Source organism: Pteronotus mesoamericanus, unplaced genomic scaffold (genome assembly GCF_021234165.1).
Source record: "Pteronotus mesoamericanus isolate MK-2021 breed Mesoamerican mustached bat unplaced genomic scaffold, CSHL_Meso_final contig_173, whole genome shotgun sequence".
NCBI classification, from domain to species: domain Eukaryota; kingdom Metazoa; phylum Chordata; class Mammalia; order Chiroptera; family Mormoopidae; genus Pteronotus; species Pteronotus mesoamericanus.
Window position 1 is genome coordinate 14,327,443 of NW_026555072.1, and position 17,999 is coordinate 14,345,441.

General features: G+C 38.8%; 1 protein-coding gene across 1 annotated transcript; it reads left to right on the forward strand.

The window, feature by feature from the left end:
* The first annotated feature begins 2,295 nt into the window (after positions 1-2,295).
* LOC129065072 (zinc finger protein 772-like) lies at positions 2,296-3,756 on the forward strand. The gene has a single exon (XM_054566340.1). The coding sequence runs from the start codon at positions 2,296-2,298 to the stop codon at positions 3,754-3,756; it is 1,461 nt and encodes a 486-aa protein (XP_054422315.1).
* The last annotated feature ends 14,243 nt before the right edge of the window (positions 3,757-17,999 follow it).

A 17,999-nucleotide genomic window follows, 5' to 3' on the forward strand; every position in this document is an offset into this window, starting at 1 on the left:
TAATGGTTACTTAAAATTAAATACCATATGATCCATAATCCCACTTTTGGGTATATCTGAAAGAAATGCAATCAGTATCTTGAAGGGATTTCTGCACTCGCATGTTCACTGCAACACTTCACAATAGCCAAGATACTGAAACAACCTAAACATCCGCTAACAGAAGAATGGATAAAGTAAATGTTTTTTATATATACAGTGGAATATAATCTGATCATAAAGAAGGAAATGTTGCCATATGTAACAATATGGATAAGCCCAGAGGACCTTATGTTGAAAGATATAAGCCAGGCACAGAAAGATAAATACTGTATGTACTTACTCATATGTAGAATCTAGGAAAAAAAAAATCAAACTCATAGAAACACAGTAGAATGGTAGCTGCCAGGGGCTAGATACTGGACAAAATAGAAAGATATTCATCAAAGGGGCAAAAACTCAGAAGATGAATAAGTTCTTGAGATAAAATGTACAGCAAAGTACTATACTGAAAACTATGCTGTACACTAAAATTTTTTAAGACAGTAGATCTTAAGCATTCTAACCATGCATACACAAAGAAAGCAACTATAAAAGGCGATGGATGTGTTAATTAACTTGATTGCGGAAGTCATTTACAGGGTGTCGCAAAAGTAGGTTTACAGTTTTGAGTACATGAACAGTTTATTCTTGTATTGTTATTATTGTATTCTTTTCCATATGAACTATAAGCCTATTGTACTTTTGCCCTACCTTGTGTGTGTATATATATAATACATAATGTATATTTATCACATTATAGACTTTAAAAATATGTACTTTTATTTGTCAATTATACCACAATAAAGCTAGAATAAAAATAAAAATAATATAATACAGTGAGTGATCAACATCCTAGAAATATATAGGTAACATGAAAAAATTCTACAAAAATACAAAAGACCAAGTGGTCATCAAGAAGAAAATCAAGTAAAGAGTAGTTAAATTTCTTCAACCACAAAGGTATCAGCCCTACTAAACTTCTTTTTAAAAAGCTTATTTCAACCGTGTAAAAACTACTCCAATATACAAAATAGAAAAGAGATAATTCCTAATTTTCTGAGTTTAGCAATGACTGTGGATCCCCAAGTCAGGAAAGCACAAGAAAGTAAAAATGCATATTAATCATACTTCTAAACACAGAGAAGTAAAAAATGTATATTAATTATATTTATAAACACAGAAGCAAAAATTCTAAATAGAGTATCGGGAAAATCATAATCAATACTTTATTATATTAATGACATTATGACCAAGGGTTTAATTTCAAAATTGCAAGGACAACACAATTTAAGAAAATTTACCAACAAAGCTAAAATAATGTATCTAAATTAAAGAGAGAGAGAGAGAGAGAGAGAGAGACTGAATATATGTCAATATACCATTGAATGCTATCCAGGAATCATTCATGGTTAAAAAATATAAAATCCTGGCAACCAACTTTCATAAATATAACACCAGGTATCTTTAACAAATACATAAACAGTATAAGACTCAAAGCCTAGAATAATTTATACTAAATTCAGAAATTAAAGTCACCTCTTGTCACCACTACTAATCAACATTGTCCTAAAGGTTCTAGTCACTGCGATAAGACGAGAAAAGAAAAAAGCGGAGAATGGATGTAGAAGTTAAAAAGTACGAAATAAAGTATGATTTGCAGAGGACATGATCATCTATATAACCAATCTCAGATAATCAATCTACTAACAATTAGAACTAAAAAGAGAATTTAACAGTGCCTAAATACAAGATCAACACAGGAAAAAAAATAATACCTACCTCATATAGCAACATGAGATATATAAAAGGAAAAAATTCATAATATCAAGACTTATTTAAGTGCAAGTGAAATTGAAAACAACACTACGAAATGTGGATGGATTTGAATGAAGCTGAAAACTATCGATTTTAAAATGACCTTGTCATCTTTCCCATCCACAGCCTTCCTTCGTCTCTCCCATCGAAGAGAGCCAACCCTTCCAGGATTAAAGTTTTCCGGCAGTGCTGGGCGGGACTTCCGGTCTTGCGCCGGAAGTTCCTTTTTCGTTTCAGTCAGGCGCTCTCGTCTGAGGCTTCTTTCCTGATTCTCACACGGCAGTGCTTCTGGTTCTGGCTCTTCCACACCAAGCAGAGGACAGATTCAAGGGTGAGACCTACCGCCACGCCTTTCCTGGCTCCAGGTTCACGTAAGTGAGATTCTCCGTCCCTGACTGATGCAGACGACCTCGTGACTCGAGTTTGGTGGCGCCCTTGCAGGGCCTTGGTGCTATAGCAATGGCGGAGGCAATGGCGGAGGCAATGGCGGAGGCAACGGCGGAGGCAACAGCACAGCTGGCCCCTTACCAGAATCTTGTGACTTTACAGGATGTGTACATTTCCTTCACCCCAGAGCAATGGATGCTACTTGATGAGGGTCAGAAACGCCTGTACTATTCCGTGATGCTGGAGAACTTTCTAACCGCATCGTCAGTGGGACTTACAATTTGCAGACACTCTCTAATTACCGAACCTGGGCCAGTGAGACAACCCAGTGTTCCTCACGAGGTGGACGTATCTTTTGCGGGGACAAACATGCAACAAGGGAGCTCTGGTCCTGGTGGTGGGAAGAGAGTGAATGATGAAAATGCGTCTTCTGAGAGGGCTGTCTCTGTTAGAGTGTCACAGGTGAGAACTCTCCAGGTGGGTCTGTCCAACCAAAAGAGCCACCAATGTGACATGTGTGACCCTGTCTTGAAAGACATTTTGCATCTGGCTGGGCAGCAGGGAACATCCCCTGGGCAGCAGTTATACCCATGTAAGTCATGTGGAAGAGCCTTCTGGTTCAGTGTAAACCCTGACCAAGTCCCAAGAAGGCAGAGTGGAGAGAGATCTGGTCGAATGAATAATGACCAGGCCCAGTTTGTTATGAGCAGCAGAGGCCCCGTGTCAGAGGCCTTCACTGACAGAAACGGTGGGGAGGACTTCTCTGCCAGCTCTGGACTTGTCCAGCACCATGCTACTCAGAATGCAGAGAGGCCATGCCAGAGCACTGAGTGTGAGGAGGCCTCTCACACTGAACAAAGAGAGTACAATTGCAGTAAATGTGGCAAATTCTTTAGCGACCAGTGCTTCTTTATATTACACCAGAAATCTCACAACAAAACAACATTTTATCAGTGTGTTGACTGTGGGAAATTGTTTCATTGTAGCTCCAAACTTGAAGAACACCTGAAAATTCACATGGAAATATTAAGGCCTTATGTATGTGCTGAATGTGGGAAATCCTTTCGTACTAATTCCTACCTTATGCAGCACCAGAAAACTCACACTGGAGCAAAACCTTATGAGTGCAGTATATGTCAGAAAGCCTTCACCCGCAAACACACACTCACTCAGCATGAGAAAATTCACAGTGGAGAAAAGCCTTATTCTTGCAACAGATGTGGGAAAGCCTTTTTCTCTAAATATGTACTTACTGATCACCAGAGAGTCCACACTGGAGAAAAGTTTTATGAGTGCGATGAATGTGGGAAATTCTTTAGCTCCAGGACCTCCGTTAAAGTACATAAGAGGCTTCACAGTGGAACCAGGCCTTATGTGTGCAATGAATGTGGAAAAACCTACATCGCTAATGGTCACCTTATTCAACACAAGAAAACTCATGCCAGATCAAGGCCTAGTCGTGAACAGAATGTGGAAAATTCTGCAATGGAGACTTCAGCCTCATTGCACACCAGCAATGAAACACTGGATTAAGGCCTGTGTGTTCAGTAAAGGTGGAAGAGCCTACAGGAGATGCTCCCACCTTACATGGTTTGTAAAAAGTTCACATCAAAGAAAGACCTTCTGAGTGCAACCGTTTTGGTGACCCTTCAGCTGCATCTTTTAAGTTCATTTAGCACCAGAACATGCACACTCAAGAGAGGCCCTAAGAGCTATCTTCCATAGACGGTATTGACTCTGCATGAGATAGTCTCCAAATCTTCCAACCTGCAGCTGCCTACCTCACACTGAACTGATGTGTGCAATGAAAAAGACTTACTGTTAAAGCTTTTCCTTTGTTCTGTTCACTGTGTGTGGTTAATTGAGAAAAGAAATGGGCTTTTGGAAAACAGATCATCACTCACTAAGCTCATTTCTTCCCCTCACACCTACAAGGATGTTGATTGCTTTCCACAGTCAGGAAGAAAACTAGGACTGTGGGCTGAGCTAAGTATCTAGAAGAGTTGTGCTGTCTGAAAGGGTAGGCACTAGCCACTTAGGAATATTGAGCACTTGGAATGTAACTGGTCTAAGCTGAGATAATGCTGTAAGTATAAAATGCCCACTGAATTCCCAAGACAGTATTTCTAAAAAGGAGAGAGAATGTAAAACGTCTCCATATATAATCTTTATATTGACTCTATGTTAAAGTAATAACAGTTTAGATATATTGGGCTAAGTAAAATGTTGTTAAAAGCAAAAATAAAGTAAATGGGCTTTGCCAGCATGAAGGTAGGAACACTTTTGTGGGGGCCTCAAACTTATGTGCCTCAGGAAAAAAAAAATACCAGGATGGCTGAGAACAGCTGTCCGTCTAATTTGGCCTAATTGGCAATGCTGGCTAAATACTCTTAGGAAAAAGTGGCATCATGGGACTGATCTTAATGACCTAGATGTCAGGTTCTCCTTTGAGGCATGCACTCACCATGTTGAGCGGGTAATTGGTATGACAACCTCCATTGTTTCTGGGAACAGTGTGAGTTAAGTCCCTTTTTCCCAGGGGATATCTCACATTTCCCAACACTGTTGAAGTGTAGCTGTCTCCCAAGACCTACCCAGAAGTCATGACCCCTGTGAAGTCTAAATCTGGCAAGCAGATAAGACCTACAGGAGCTAAGCGGGAAACATAATTGAGATTTCTTGTTCTAGTGTACAAAATGTCATCTTTCCTGATATTCAAATTCATTAAGAGAAATACTAATTCTGTTTTTCTACTTACTAAAAATTTAAGCCTTTACACTTAGACTAATACTGCTAAATACTGTTTTACTTAGAAGTGCTAAAATAGTTCTGATTATATTCTGTTACATGTTGTTACATCTTATTTAGAGAAATTTTTTTTTCAAAAAGTAAAATACACCTTTCAGATATACAAAGTGTGTACTGAAACATTAATAGTAGGAAATGATAGCGATTGTAGCAAACTAGAGATCGTGTCTGCTCAGAAGAGCATACGCAAATTTCATGTGTCTGTGGCTCTGGGGTTTAAAAGGGATACAGGAGTTCTTAGGACCTACGGACCTCTCTATTGCCTGTGGCTGAGGTCAGTGTCAGAACAAATAATATAAAGGTTTTCTGGATTCCAGTACCAACCAGCGCTGTTGACCTTATGGCCATCATTGCGCAAGCAGGAACCCCAAGGCAGAGAAGAAAGATCCTGCCGTTTCGGGTGGGTCTTGTGACCCAGCTAGTATTTGAGTAGACATAGTTTTATTTGTTCTACAGTTTTTGCTGCCACTGAGGCAGGCTGACTCTACCAAAATAGGCAAAGTGGGAGGAGGTAGAGTCAATATACAGTTGGTTGATTTTCTAAGAGAAATAGGAAATCCATATTTTTATGTATAACTATTTCACTTAACGGTTTTATTGGTACATAATTGGAATATAGTGAACTGCACATACTTAAATTGTGCAATTTTTTAAGTTTTGACACATCTAATACCATCACCACATTTAAGATAGTGAACATATCATTACTCCAAAAAGTTTTCTCATGCCCCTTAATAATCTCTTCTTGTCCTTCACTGATGCCTCATCTCCATGCAACCATTGATTTGTTTCATTTCACAATATAGCAGGTATTTGAATAACATCATTTTGTTCACTGTTACGTTGATATGAAGTTAAATGAGAAAAATTGATCCAAACTGGGCTACTAGCTGTGTGGAGTTTGCACATTCTCCCCATGTCTCCGTAGGTTTTCTCCAGGTACTCCAGTTTCTTGCCACATCCCAAAGATGTGCACATTAGATGGACTGGCGTGTCTAAATTGTCACAGTCTAAGTGGGCATGGGAGTGAGTATGCCCTGTGACAGAAGCTTGTCCTTTCCAGGGTTCATTTCCACTTTGCACTCCGAGCTGCTGGGATAAGCTCCAGCCACCTACAGCCCTGAACTGGAATGAGCGGGTTAGAAAATAATAGTTTTATTTGTTTTTATTAATCAATCTTAAATGTATGTATAACATACACTTATATCAGTGTTTAATATGAGAAGTTTTGGGGTCATTGTTTAGAAGTCTCGTGTTTGTGTGACAAGAATAATGCCATAGGAACTTGTTTTGCTTATATAAACTGGTGTATGATAGAATTTGCTTAGTTATATGTCATGTTGCTTAATGCCACAGTTTCCAAGAACCTATCAATGATATAAGTTTGCATTTTCTAGAATTTTATATAACTGTAATACAATTATTTTTTCCTACCTTCTTTTAGTAAGCACAATTGTTTTGAGATTACTGTTGAGAATATCAATAGGTCATTCTTTTTTGTTGCTGAGTATACTTCACTGTGTATGAATGGGATGCAAATAGGTATCTGTCAGTTGTTGATAAACATTTAGGTTATTTCCAGGTTGTGCCTATTAAAAATAAAGCTGATTGGAAAGACAAAATAAGAATCTTTAATGACTTCACAGAGGCGGTAAAAAGCAACTCCTCAAGAACACACCCCACCACTCATATTGCCCTTGAAGAGTCAGTTTCTAGCATTGCCCAGGGGAGAATTTCAGGATCTGGAGAGGACATAGCACTTATATCCAATGTAACTGCAAGTTCCTGCTAATTTGTATAAGCAAGAAACCAGGAAGTATTGTGGGAATGGATTTCAAGTTTGCTGGACTGAGGAGAAGAGAACATAAGGTTAAATCAGGTAAGATTTATCAAGATGGGTAAATTTACCTGAGATTTGGCATTGAATGGGCAAGGTGAAGGAAGCATCTGGAAGTGGATCTAATAGTTTGCTAAAGCCTGAATTGAATGGTAGCCTACATAAAAGAGTTCAAATGCCCCAGAATTTCCCTTGGATAATTTTATATCTCAGAAGTATGACTGCTGCAAATTACCTCTCATAAGTTTACTTGCCATCTGGCTTCCATTTAGGTTCAGCCACTGAGAGGCACTTAAATGAGTCTGGAGGGCAGGAAGTAGGGAGAATCTAGGTTTCTTCTGCTTCCTATATACTTCAGCTGGCTTCTATGGCAATGTCTGCATCTCCCACCTTTCCTCCAGTGGCCCTTCCAAGCAGTGCTGACATGGTTCCAACATTTACTGAGTGACCTTGGACCCTCGACACTGGTAACACCACACTAGTTTTGTCCCTTTAGCCCAAAGGTGTTAATTGTTTCCTGTTGATACTAATGTCTGTGTTGCCCCACCTACCCTAGTTCTGGGTTCCCATCAAATCCATCAATTGAGTAGTCAGTTCCCTGAATTAAATACTTATTTAAAATATTTTTTCTTGGCCCTGGCCTGGTAGGTCAGTTAGCCAGAATGTAGTCTGTATACCCTAAGGTCACAGGTTCAATCCCCAGTAGGGGGCTTGATCCCTGATTAGAGCACATACACGAAACAACTAATGAATGCATAAGTGGAACAACAAACCGGTGTCTCTCTGTTCCTTGCTCTCTTTCTCCCCCTCTCCCTCTGTCTCTCTTTCCCCCCACTCCCCCTCCCTCCCTCCCACTCTCTCTCGAAAAATCAATTAAACTTTTTAAATAATTTAAAAACATTTTTTTCTTAAGTCCTATTTTTTGTCTGGTTATATCCTAAAGAGTAAATAACTGCTGAAAGAATGGGAGGAGGAGGGTAAGTGTGTGAAAAATGTAGGAGCTAAATATTATTTAGTCATGGCTTCTGCAGAAAACAGCTTATTCAAAAGGTAGTTGAAGAGAATTTTAACGAAAAGACCATAGAGTTGAGGGAAGGATTAAGGAACCCAAAAGAATTGGTGATGCACCTAGAGACTAACAATAGTAGGAAGCTATTCCTAGCCTTACAAAAGAAGGCATGGGGGAAAGTGTTACTGGAACTGGCAAGACCTATAACTGTGAGAAGGGGCCCACCAACAGAACAATGGCCATGGGTAGGTAAACACAGCCACTATTAAGTTGTAATCTGATAGGGAAGGATCATCAGGGACTAGGGAGTAGACACATGACCTCTCTCTGTTCCTGACCTTAGATCTCCTGCCAGTACTCGCCATTGGCAAAATGAAATTATCAGCCAAAGGTCAAGGGGGCTCTAGTGATCCAGTCCATTGAGGTCATCCTCCCAGGACACAGAACAAAACAGAGACACAGACTGGACCTAGAGAAGCAAATAAAATTTGACCAGCATATCCAACTTCCGAACTGAAAGTTGAGATTACTTGCTAAAACTGATAAATCAAGAAATAGCTGTAAAAGTTTGTATCTAGGGAAAAGCATAGTACACTGTTTTCCTTTACTCACAACACAATACTTCTGACACCAGATGTGTTTTGTTTTGTCGTCCTACGTTGACCAACTCTCCAACACCAGGCTGTGCGTCCTGCAATTCAGTTCAACCCAGATAGTAGCTGGAGTTAGCATATACCCCATAGATTAAGGGCTCAGTCCCACAAGACTGCTCCCCACTTCAAATGCCAACTGCAATTAGTAGGTCCTCAGATTACTCACAACTTCTGTCTGACTTGGCTATGAATCAGGGGTTTCTATGACCCCCACTAATAGGACAAAAGCCACTTTCTCAGGCCCTCTTTCCCAGAGCTGGCTAGACCCCAAGCATGACTGACCCTAATTGTTTTATGAGTCTTTATCCTCAGGACTGGAAAATGACTGGAAGCTCCCTGAGGCACAAAGGCTTCTGGAACCCATGAAATAGGACATACCAGACCACAGCTACCAGACCACCGGACTCTGCACCCAAAGGTAACATCAAACCAAGTTGCAGCCTCACCGAAACACCCTGCTGTATAACCACCCCATTACCGATAAAAACTCGAAGCCCCAGCCCCTCAGGGCTGGTGTTGGTGCATTTCTCTGCACCTATATCATTGTAAAAAGTTGCAGCCTAACTGAAACACCCCGCTGTACAACCACCCCATTACCCGATCAAAGCTCAAAGCCCCGACCCCTCAGGGCTGGTGCTGGTGCTGGTGCTGGTGCCGATGCCTTTCTCTGCACCTAGCCCTTTCCCTCCCTTGGGAAGGTAAAATGAAACCTTTACTCTCTGCCCTTTCTTCTCTTTGTGAATTCTTTCATAGCTCACATCACTGACCACCCTGACACCTACCTTGACTGAAAATTTGGTAGAATGGCTCACAGAACCCGAGAAAACAGTTTATTTACTATTGCCAATATATTATAAAGGATATTTTAAAGAATACAAAGGAACAGCCAGATCACAGATACATAGGGCATGGTGTGGAAGGAGCGTAAGGGCTTCCGTCCCCATGGAGTTGGCGTACACCACCTCTCAGCATGCAGATGTGTTCACCAACCTAGCAGCTCCCAAAGTCCCATACTTGGGGGATTTTTATGGATGCGTCATTGTGTAGGCATCATGGATCATTAACTCGATCTCCAGCCTCTCTCCTCTTTCCAGAGGGTGGGGATAGGGCCAAAGGTTCCAAGTTTCTGATAATGGCTTGGTCTTTCTGGTTATTACTTGGAGTGGGAACATCACTCAGCCTTCCACACACGGGGAGAGCACTGCGAATAATTACATAGCAGCAACAAGGGGCAAATGAGGGCTGCCTGGGCAAACCAGAATGCATGGTCACCTATTGGGAGACAGATTTGGGAGCCCCTGATTTCTGAAATGTTCTTTTATAAGTAACCATGAGGCTTGCCTGGACAATAGTCACCCGTCCATTCAAGAAAGCATGTTACAGAGGAAACAATTAACCTTGAGATAGAGGCAGGAAGCTGATGGCCCACACACCTGCGTGTGCATCCTAGTGGATGCAGCGCCAGTACCAGGGTGTCTGGATTTGGTCCCTCTGCAGTAAGCAGCCTTCACAACTCTTTGCAATAGCCCTACACAGACATCAGTTTTATAGAAGATAAGGCAGAAAAAGTGTGTGTGAAGAAGTTTGAAATTCAAATAAAAGGTAGAATTTGAATCTCTGATAAAAACAGATACAAGAAATGTGGTGGAAATAGCTGAGGTTAAAATGCCTAGTTGACAATTTGCTGTGAACTTCACACACCATAGAATTTTCTTCATGATTGGTAAACACCAAAACTTATAATGTACTACTTTCTCAGTGTTTCTGCTGGCTTCTTTCTCTTGCCTTTGCAGAGGAGGAAAATAATTTTCCTTCTCCATTCTTCTGGTCTGATCAAATTGACAGGAGACAGATTAACTGGAAAAAATGACCAAATTTATAGAAGACGTCCCATAAGAACGTGAGACCAGAGAACACATTGGGCAGTTGAGGCTTATGTGCCATTCTAGACTAAGGAGAGGGAGGCAGGGCTCTGGGACTTCAAAGGAAAAGCAGGCAATTCACAGACGAGAAAGAGCAAACATGTGGTAAACAAATTCTTGCCGGGCCACCCAGAAACAATGGGACACAGAGGGGAGTCCAACAAACAGGCTTTGCCAGATTCCTCCCTGTCTGTCAGGCTTAGTTCTTACTATGCTAACACAATCTCCCTTCCAGGCGCAGTCTTTTCTATCCCAATTTATTTAGGCAAGTAAGGGCTCTTCTTGAGTCTTTTGTTTCTTAAAACCTACCAGCTGAAAATAATATCCCCAAAAGGCCTGTTTTGGGGTGGCAAACTCTGTTCTCCCTCACCTTACCGCAGTTCCTGAACTGCCTAGATTTGTGTGTGGGGAATCATAATTTGGTCTAGGCTATAAACCCTTCCCAGTAGGGAACACTGAGATCTGACTTTGTTCTTAGATCGTCTATTTAAACTCCAATCCATTAGATAATTTCAACTAATTTTTCAACTTTATGCTGTGCAGATGTAGCTGAAATGTAAATTTCCTAAATTGGAAAAATACAATTAAAATAAGAAAATTAAATATAAGGCAGACACATCCTTCTTTGTTTTCTTTTCTTAAATTTTATATATACTACTCCTCAAGTTTCAGTTGAAGATTTCTGAGGAGCAGAAATTAGTTTCCTTAATGAAACAAGATGTCCTATTTAAACAAAATAATTTCTTCAATTTTCCTGTTCAAAGGAACATATTTAAAGAATGATAGGGAGCGATGAAATTATTTTGGATGAAAAACAAACCTAGTCCTGTTAAAGAGGCTTCTTTAAAAATAATATATAATCTTTATTACTCTGTTGATAGGTAGTTATGACAATAAATAAGCATTGTTTTGAGTTGATAACAGTATTCTATCAGTCCCAGAAGATATAAAGTCCATTGTGTAGTTTCTTGATTTAATGCACACATAAATAAAAAACAGATCAAAGCAAAAGTCATTTTTCATATGGAAATGAAAAAGAAACAGCGGTAAGTAAACATGCTTTGCTCAACCCTGAGGTAAAGGATTGCATTACATTGAAAATATTTCTATGAGATTTTAAACCTGTTGATTGGCGAGCTATTTTTTGCTATTGTTTCCCTTGGAGGTGCACCAGGTATGCACACACATAATCTAGTTCATTTCTCATATGCAGAAGCACTTAAAATTGAGTAAAAACAAACCGCCTTTTAATCTCGTGACATTTGGAAAACAGCAGGCGGAAAAGAAATTAGAGTATGGATTTGGCAGTAAAATAAAATGACAGAAGTGGATTTCCTTATCTGTTCTTCTCCATCTTGAGGGAGCTGTAAATTAAGAAGGTGGAAAAGAAGGTGAACTGAGCCAGCCATAAACTCAGCAACCTGTTCCAAAAGCATTTCATCCTTAAATGTGCCAGTGATTCATTTACCTATCTATTCTTCCAGCATTTTTCCACAACTTGTAAGTTTTGAAAGTTTGCCTGTTAGGTAAATGACTGGCAATGAGCTCAATCTCTTTCAATTTAATAAAATCAAGTCTATTCAAAGTGCCCTGTACTTAAAACTTTGCATTTTGAAAGCTATTATAAAAAGGAAAATCTCACCTTTGTGGTAATGGAGTTAGAAGACTCCAATGCAACAGTGCTAATAATAAGATTTTGAAAGCAATTTTAACCCACAAAGTCAAGCAGTGACCTGTAGGATTGATTTTGCTTCACTGAGGGTGTATTAATGTGCCATTTCTTTGGGTTTTAGAAATAGATTTATTTAACTATAAAAATAAAACAGCGAGGTCAACTCTAGTTTTAAATTACTAAATTATTTCATGTCCATCTATTTAATGAAATATTGTTCAGAATTAAATGTAGATACTTGAGGACCACTTTAATATGTTAGGTTAATTTTATGTAGCTTCTATTGGCCAAGTGTAAATTTCAGTTTCTAAGTTGACATTAAAACATTATTTAGCTTTCTCATAATAAGAACAGAAATTAAATACGTTGCTGTCCAGGGAAAATAAGAAATAAGTGCCAAGTCAGAGGACATATATATAAAGGACCCATGGACAAAGATAGTGGGGCGGCGGAGGGAGGATTGAAAAGTGGAAGGTAGGGGGTGGGTAGGGCGGGCAAGAGTAATGGGGACAACTGTAATTGAACAACAATAACAAAAAATGAAAATGAAAATTAAAAAGAAAATTTCACTATTAAAAAAAGAGTTTCTATATTCATGAATATGAACTGCAAAAGAGAAAAAAACAAACCCTCCTGTCTCCTAAAATTTTCTACAAATTGGGCTTGGTCCTGTCTTTTCTGTTTTTTATCTTACAAATTTAGAAATTATATAACGTAGGATTCCTTTTTCATAGTTGCTGCTGCCAAGCATGTGGTGTTCTAATCTGTGATAAACAGGCTTCATTTATTAAATAACTTATTAACATCATGTCTCTTGAAAAATGAATTGATTACCTACACCAAATAGAGTTTGTAAGTCTGAAATTCTGAGCTAAAAGGGACAGGGGTGAAGTGAATTCCTCGACCTACTATATAGGGGCCCTACAATTTTTGGTTTTTAAGTAGTTAGCAGCTTTAATGACAATTTCAAGCTTGTTGTCTTAAAATGGTGGAAGAAACATTAAAGAGAAATATCTAACTTATCTCCATATGATAAAACAGGCCTGGGGCCTCGGGGTATAACTAACTGGAAGAGTGGGACTAGACCACACAGCAGTATAGCCTTTGAGATCATTTTGCACCTAAAATTTTATATTAAATAAAATTCATTGATCAAATCAGCTAATTTTATATACAAATACAAAAAGGCATTATATATTTTGTGCAGATGTTCCCTGTTAGGGGTCGGGAAGTAAAATTCCAGTTGAGCTAGATTTAAAAAATGATCCTCTGTATTCTGGAATAGTAGAGACAGTTTCTTTACCAAAGCATGGAAGAGAATTGATATTCTCAGGGGAAAAAGGAGGCACATCTTGGACAATGTCATTCAACATAGACGGCCATGCATTAACCACTGGACAGAAGAAACAACTAAAAGCTACATAGCCGCCTTATTGTATTGCAGAATTAAAAGGGAGGACCTATGTTCTACACTTGATGTATTTCTTCTTTTCTAATGCCATTGAAGTGTAATAGAATAGCTATTGTTGGGCTATTTTCTGCCTGTAATAGAATCTTTGATTTATAAAGGTGCTGAATCATGCATTAGCCTTATTTCTCAGTATACACACAGGAATCATTTCAACCAGAACTGAAGGGCTACAGCCAGGATAGAATACAACAGCTGTTTAACATCACACAATATAACCACGCATATGAAAGAGCAGCAAGAATCTCACTTTATTGATTTAATTTCAGAACATGTGCTCATTACAATGGCAAGCTACTAAGACATTTTCACTTTAAGGGAATGCCACTGGTCCAAGTTTAAGGAGATTCTATCCTCAATGGAATTAAAGGGTCATGCAATTTGGAGTATAGGTAATTCTCTAGAAAATCTATTCCCCTCCCCCTCCCTTTATATATTAAGAAGCCAAGGCCTGAAAGAGGTTAAATGATTTGACCAAGGCTAGTGAATAGCTCTGACCAGAGCCCCCTTCTCAGCCCTTTGATCTTTTTACATAGGACCATTATTAAAGAGAAAAACTGTATGCAATTCAGTTCTTTCCACGTTCCACACAAAATCAGATGTTTAAAATATATTAGAAACCAGTTATTCTTAGCAATTTTGTGGCATGAAACAGACTGAATGAGAATCAAGGGGATTTGTCTCACTGAAAATTCCTATAGATTTTTCTAGGTTTGAATACTTGACCACATCAAGGAATTGAATATAGTGAAAGTGGATTCATGGAGGGGGACAGGGAACATTAGGTCTAAGTAGGATTTCTCTAAGCAATTTTCTCAGTTTTCTGGGTGCCTATTTTTCTGGTATTCTCGCCTCATACAGTCTTAGGCTCACCAACTTCCTAAAATCTGATGGAGAATAAGAAACACTTTTTAAAAGGGAAAAAGTGGTTGAAAAAGATTGTAGCAGAATAATGAGCCAAGTACTCGTCTTCTTCCAAAGCATTCTGTAATGAGTGACATAACTGATAATAGCTAAGATCAGTGAAAGGAGTGGATATTATTTTAGGTTAGCTGTTTCAGTTAGACTCTCCATGCCCAGGTCTGACATTAACACTAGAGGCACCAAGCATATATCATTTTTAAGTGCTGTAGACTGAAAAATCCTGGTTGCCTGGACACAAGCTAGTGGCACTGTAAGCACCTGCCAAGTCAAGAAATACCAAAACAGGGAGAAAAGATTAAATGACTAAGAATATCAGCAACAAAGAATTCCAACAAATGTCTAATCCTAAAACTCAATCTTTAAAGCCTGCTACGGCTGATAAATGACTGACCTAAGGGATTATAAAATCAACTCTGAAGCCAATTAAAAAGTAGTGGTAGTCCCAGAAAGTGAAAAGAGAAAACAGCTAGATCAGGGACAGTAGGAGAGGTATTCCAAATATAAGAACATTTTAAATATAAAAAACACTGTTACTTGAATATGCTCATAGAAACCATACATGTTGATTATTATAGCATTGCTTATAATGAAAACTACATCCCTGACCGGTGTGGCTCAGTTGGTTGGGTGTCACACTGCAAAACGAAATTCGATTTCCTGTCAGGGCACATGCCTAGGGTTGTGGGCCCGGGTTCCCTGTTAGGGCGAGTGTGAGGGGCAACTTATCTATGTTTCTCTCACATATCAACGTTTCTCTCCCTCTCTTTGTCCCTCCCTTCCCCTCTCTCTAAAAATAAATAAAATCTTTAAATAAAGAAAACTACATGCATATGCACCAATGGATAAGTGACTTCACATTGATGCTTGAAAATACCACACACTGAATGTGGTAGATCCAGATGTATTGATTTAAAAACAAGTCCCTAACATAAGAGTTAATTTTTTCTTAAAAATGTGCACAATAATATGTATTTTTATCATACTAATTTCACAAAATCTGTTTTTTAATCCCCAGCCATGTAAGAGTATATTTGTTTTTTATACATGTGCATAAAAAACGGAAAAAAGTTGAAAGAAAACAAATGAGTTCCAAACAATGTTACATTGCAGGGGTAGAATTGCAGTGTGATGGAGGAGGAGAACTTTGATTTCATATTAGACCCTCTGATAATATCAGTATAATGAGCATATATAAATCATTCAATTAAATGACTGTATTTTTAAAAACTGAGATTTAAAGTAACACATTTCTAGAAACACATATGACTTTCTTATAAAGACCCAAAGAAAACACTTGGCAACTCCTACACAGACGACTAGAATGCAAATACTTGAAGATATATACATGGACATACGGCCAAAAATAAGGAACAATGAATTGAAAATCAGTGGTATTCTCTGGAAGTCAATAGCCTCAAACTTTGGTTTTCTCCCTCTGCTCTTTACACCTGTGGTCTTAAGTAAGCTTTAAACAAGACTTTTTTATGGGGTCTCTCTGTAAAACTCAGGACAAAAGTTAATCAGAAGGAGTTACACATCTCTTTTGGGATCCCTTTGAGCTGAAAGCCAAGATACATTGATTAAACGATGATATGATGCAAAATTGTGTGATATTATTGCACAGCTGAGGCCTTAATAAGTCTATGTAGGAGGTCAATATGAACTGGCCAGACCCAAGCAAGTTATTGAGTTAGGAGACAAACAGGCTTTGAATGATACACCTCCAAACTTCACATGGAAAAATCCAAGAAACTGGATTTTATACTGTCAAATCCAATAGGTATCTTGATGGAATTCGATGCTGTATTTGGTACCAATTATCACATGTTTTTGGTTAAATTATCAACATTCTCTTTTTCTCCTGTTCCTCATTCTAACTCTGACTCTTCCTTTTTGAAGTCTGTAGTTGGCTTCTCTTTTCTTCTCCTGCCTTATATTTTATATCCCAAGGGTTCTATCTAGACCATTGTTCTGTTCATTCTACATGCTGTGCCTGACTGATTCCATCCACCCCTTTCTTCCTTTTAACTATAGTTTAAACACCAGTGGTCCTTGGTTCTGATTTCACTGCACGTCTTCTGATTTATATACCCAACAATTTGTTGCGTACATCCACTTGGATGTTCCATAAAACAGTCAAATGCAGCATATCATTTTCCTTCTCTCTTTCCTTCCTTTTTCTGTATAGCCCTATGATCTCTACCTCTTCCTGTATTCCATTTTTCAGTTAAGAGTACTACCAAGGTTATATAAGATTAGCCAAACCAAAATGTGTTCTGCTAGATTTCTTTTTCTTCCACACCTTAAAAATTCAAACTACATCCCCAATTCATTTACTTCTCTCTCTCTTCTCTGAAAATACCCTAAGGATCGCTGTAGTATTCATGTACTATGTGGATCAATGATTCTAAGACTGGCTCAGATCACTCTTACAAAAGTAAAGATTAGATTTATCAATAGCAGTGCTTTTCAACTACAGATGATTTTGCTCCCTAGGGGACACTTGACAATGTCTGGAGACATCTCTGGTTGTCACAACTAAGGGAAGAGATGCTACTGTCATGTAGTTGGTAGAGGCCAGACACACTACAAAACATCCTATAATGCATAGGACAGACCCCACAGCACAAACCTCTCCCACCAAAGTGTCAGTAGTGCCCAAACTGAGAAACCCTGATCTATAGTTTTGGATTCTAATTGGAGAACGCCTAAGAAATATTTACAGATTGGATTGTAGAACCAGTGTATAGCCACTCTCTAAGAGCATACCCCAATATTATTCTAATGTGACTAATATTTGAGCCACACAGATAATTTATTTTAGATCAGTATTAGTATTATAGTGGACATGCCCTAGGTGAGCTTTAATGAGTCATGCCTTTATATAACCCCCACCCCCTGAGGTCAGCTAGAAACAGTGACTTAATCCTAACTAGTAGAATATAGCAAAGGTGATCGGATAGTCACTCCCTTAATTATGTTATACTACGTAAGACTCCCTCTTAGTACATTGGAACAAGAGAGAGAGAGTCTCCTGCTGGCATTAAAGGAGTAAGCTGCTATGTGTTGAGAGGACCATGTAGCAAGGCACTGTCCTCTCAACACATAGCAGCTTACTCCTTTTAAAGATGCAAACACAAGCCAGCAGACTCCTTGATTACGAGAGACTAGGAGCAGAGAACCTAGGTAAGCTGTGCTCAGACTCCTGATCCAAAACACTGAGATTTTTCATGCATGTTGTTTTTAGCTGTTATATGATAAGAAGTTATTATGCAGCAACAGATAGGCAATACAAGTGCCATTAGGGGAAAAAAGAAGGAAAAAAACACAGGAAGAGTGAACACATGCCTTGCATTAACACAGTATGACAATTTATACATTTTATTTTACGCTTTTTTGTTTTCTAGCCATTGATTTCTTTCAAACCTTTTCTTTTTTTCGTATTTGGGGGCTAGATTAGTAGCCATATCAATCTAATATACA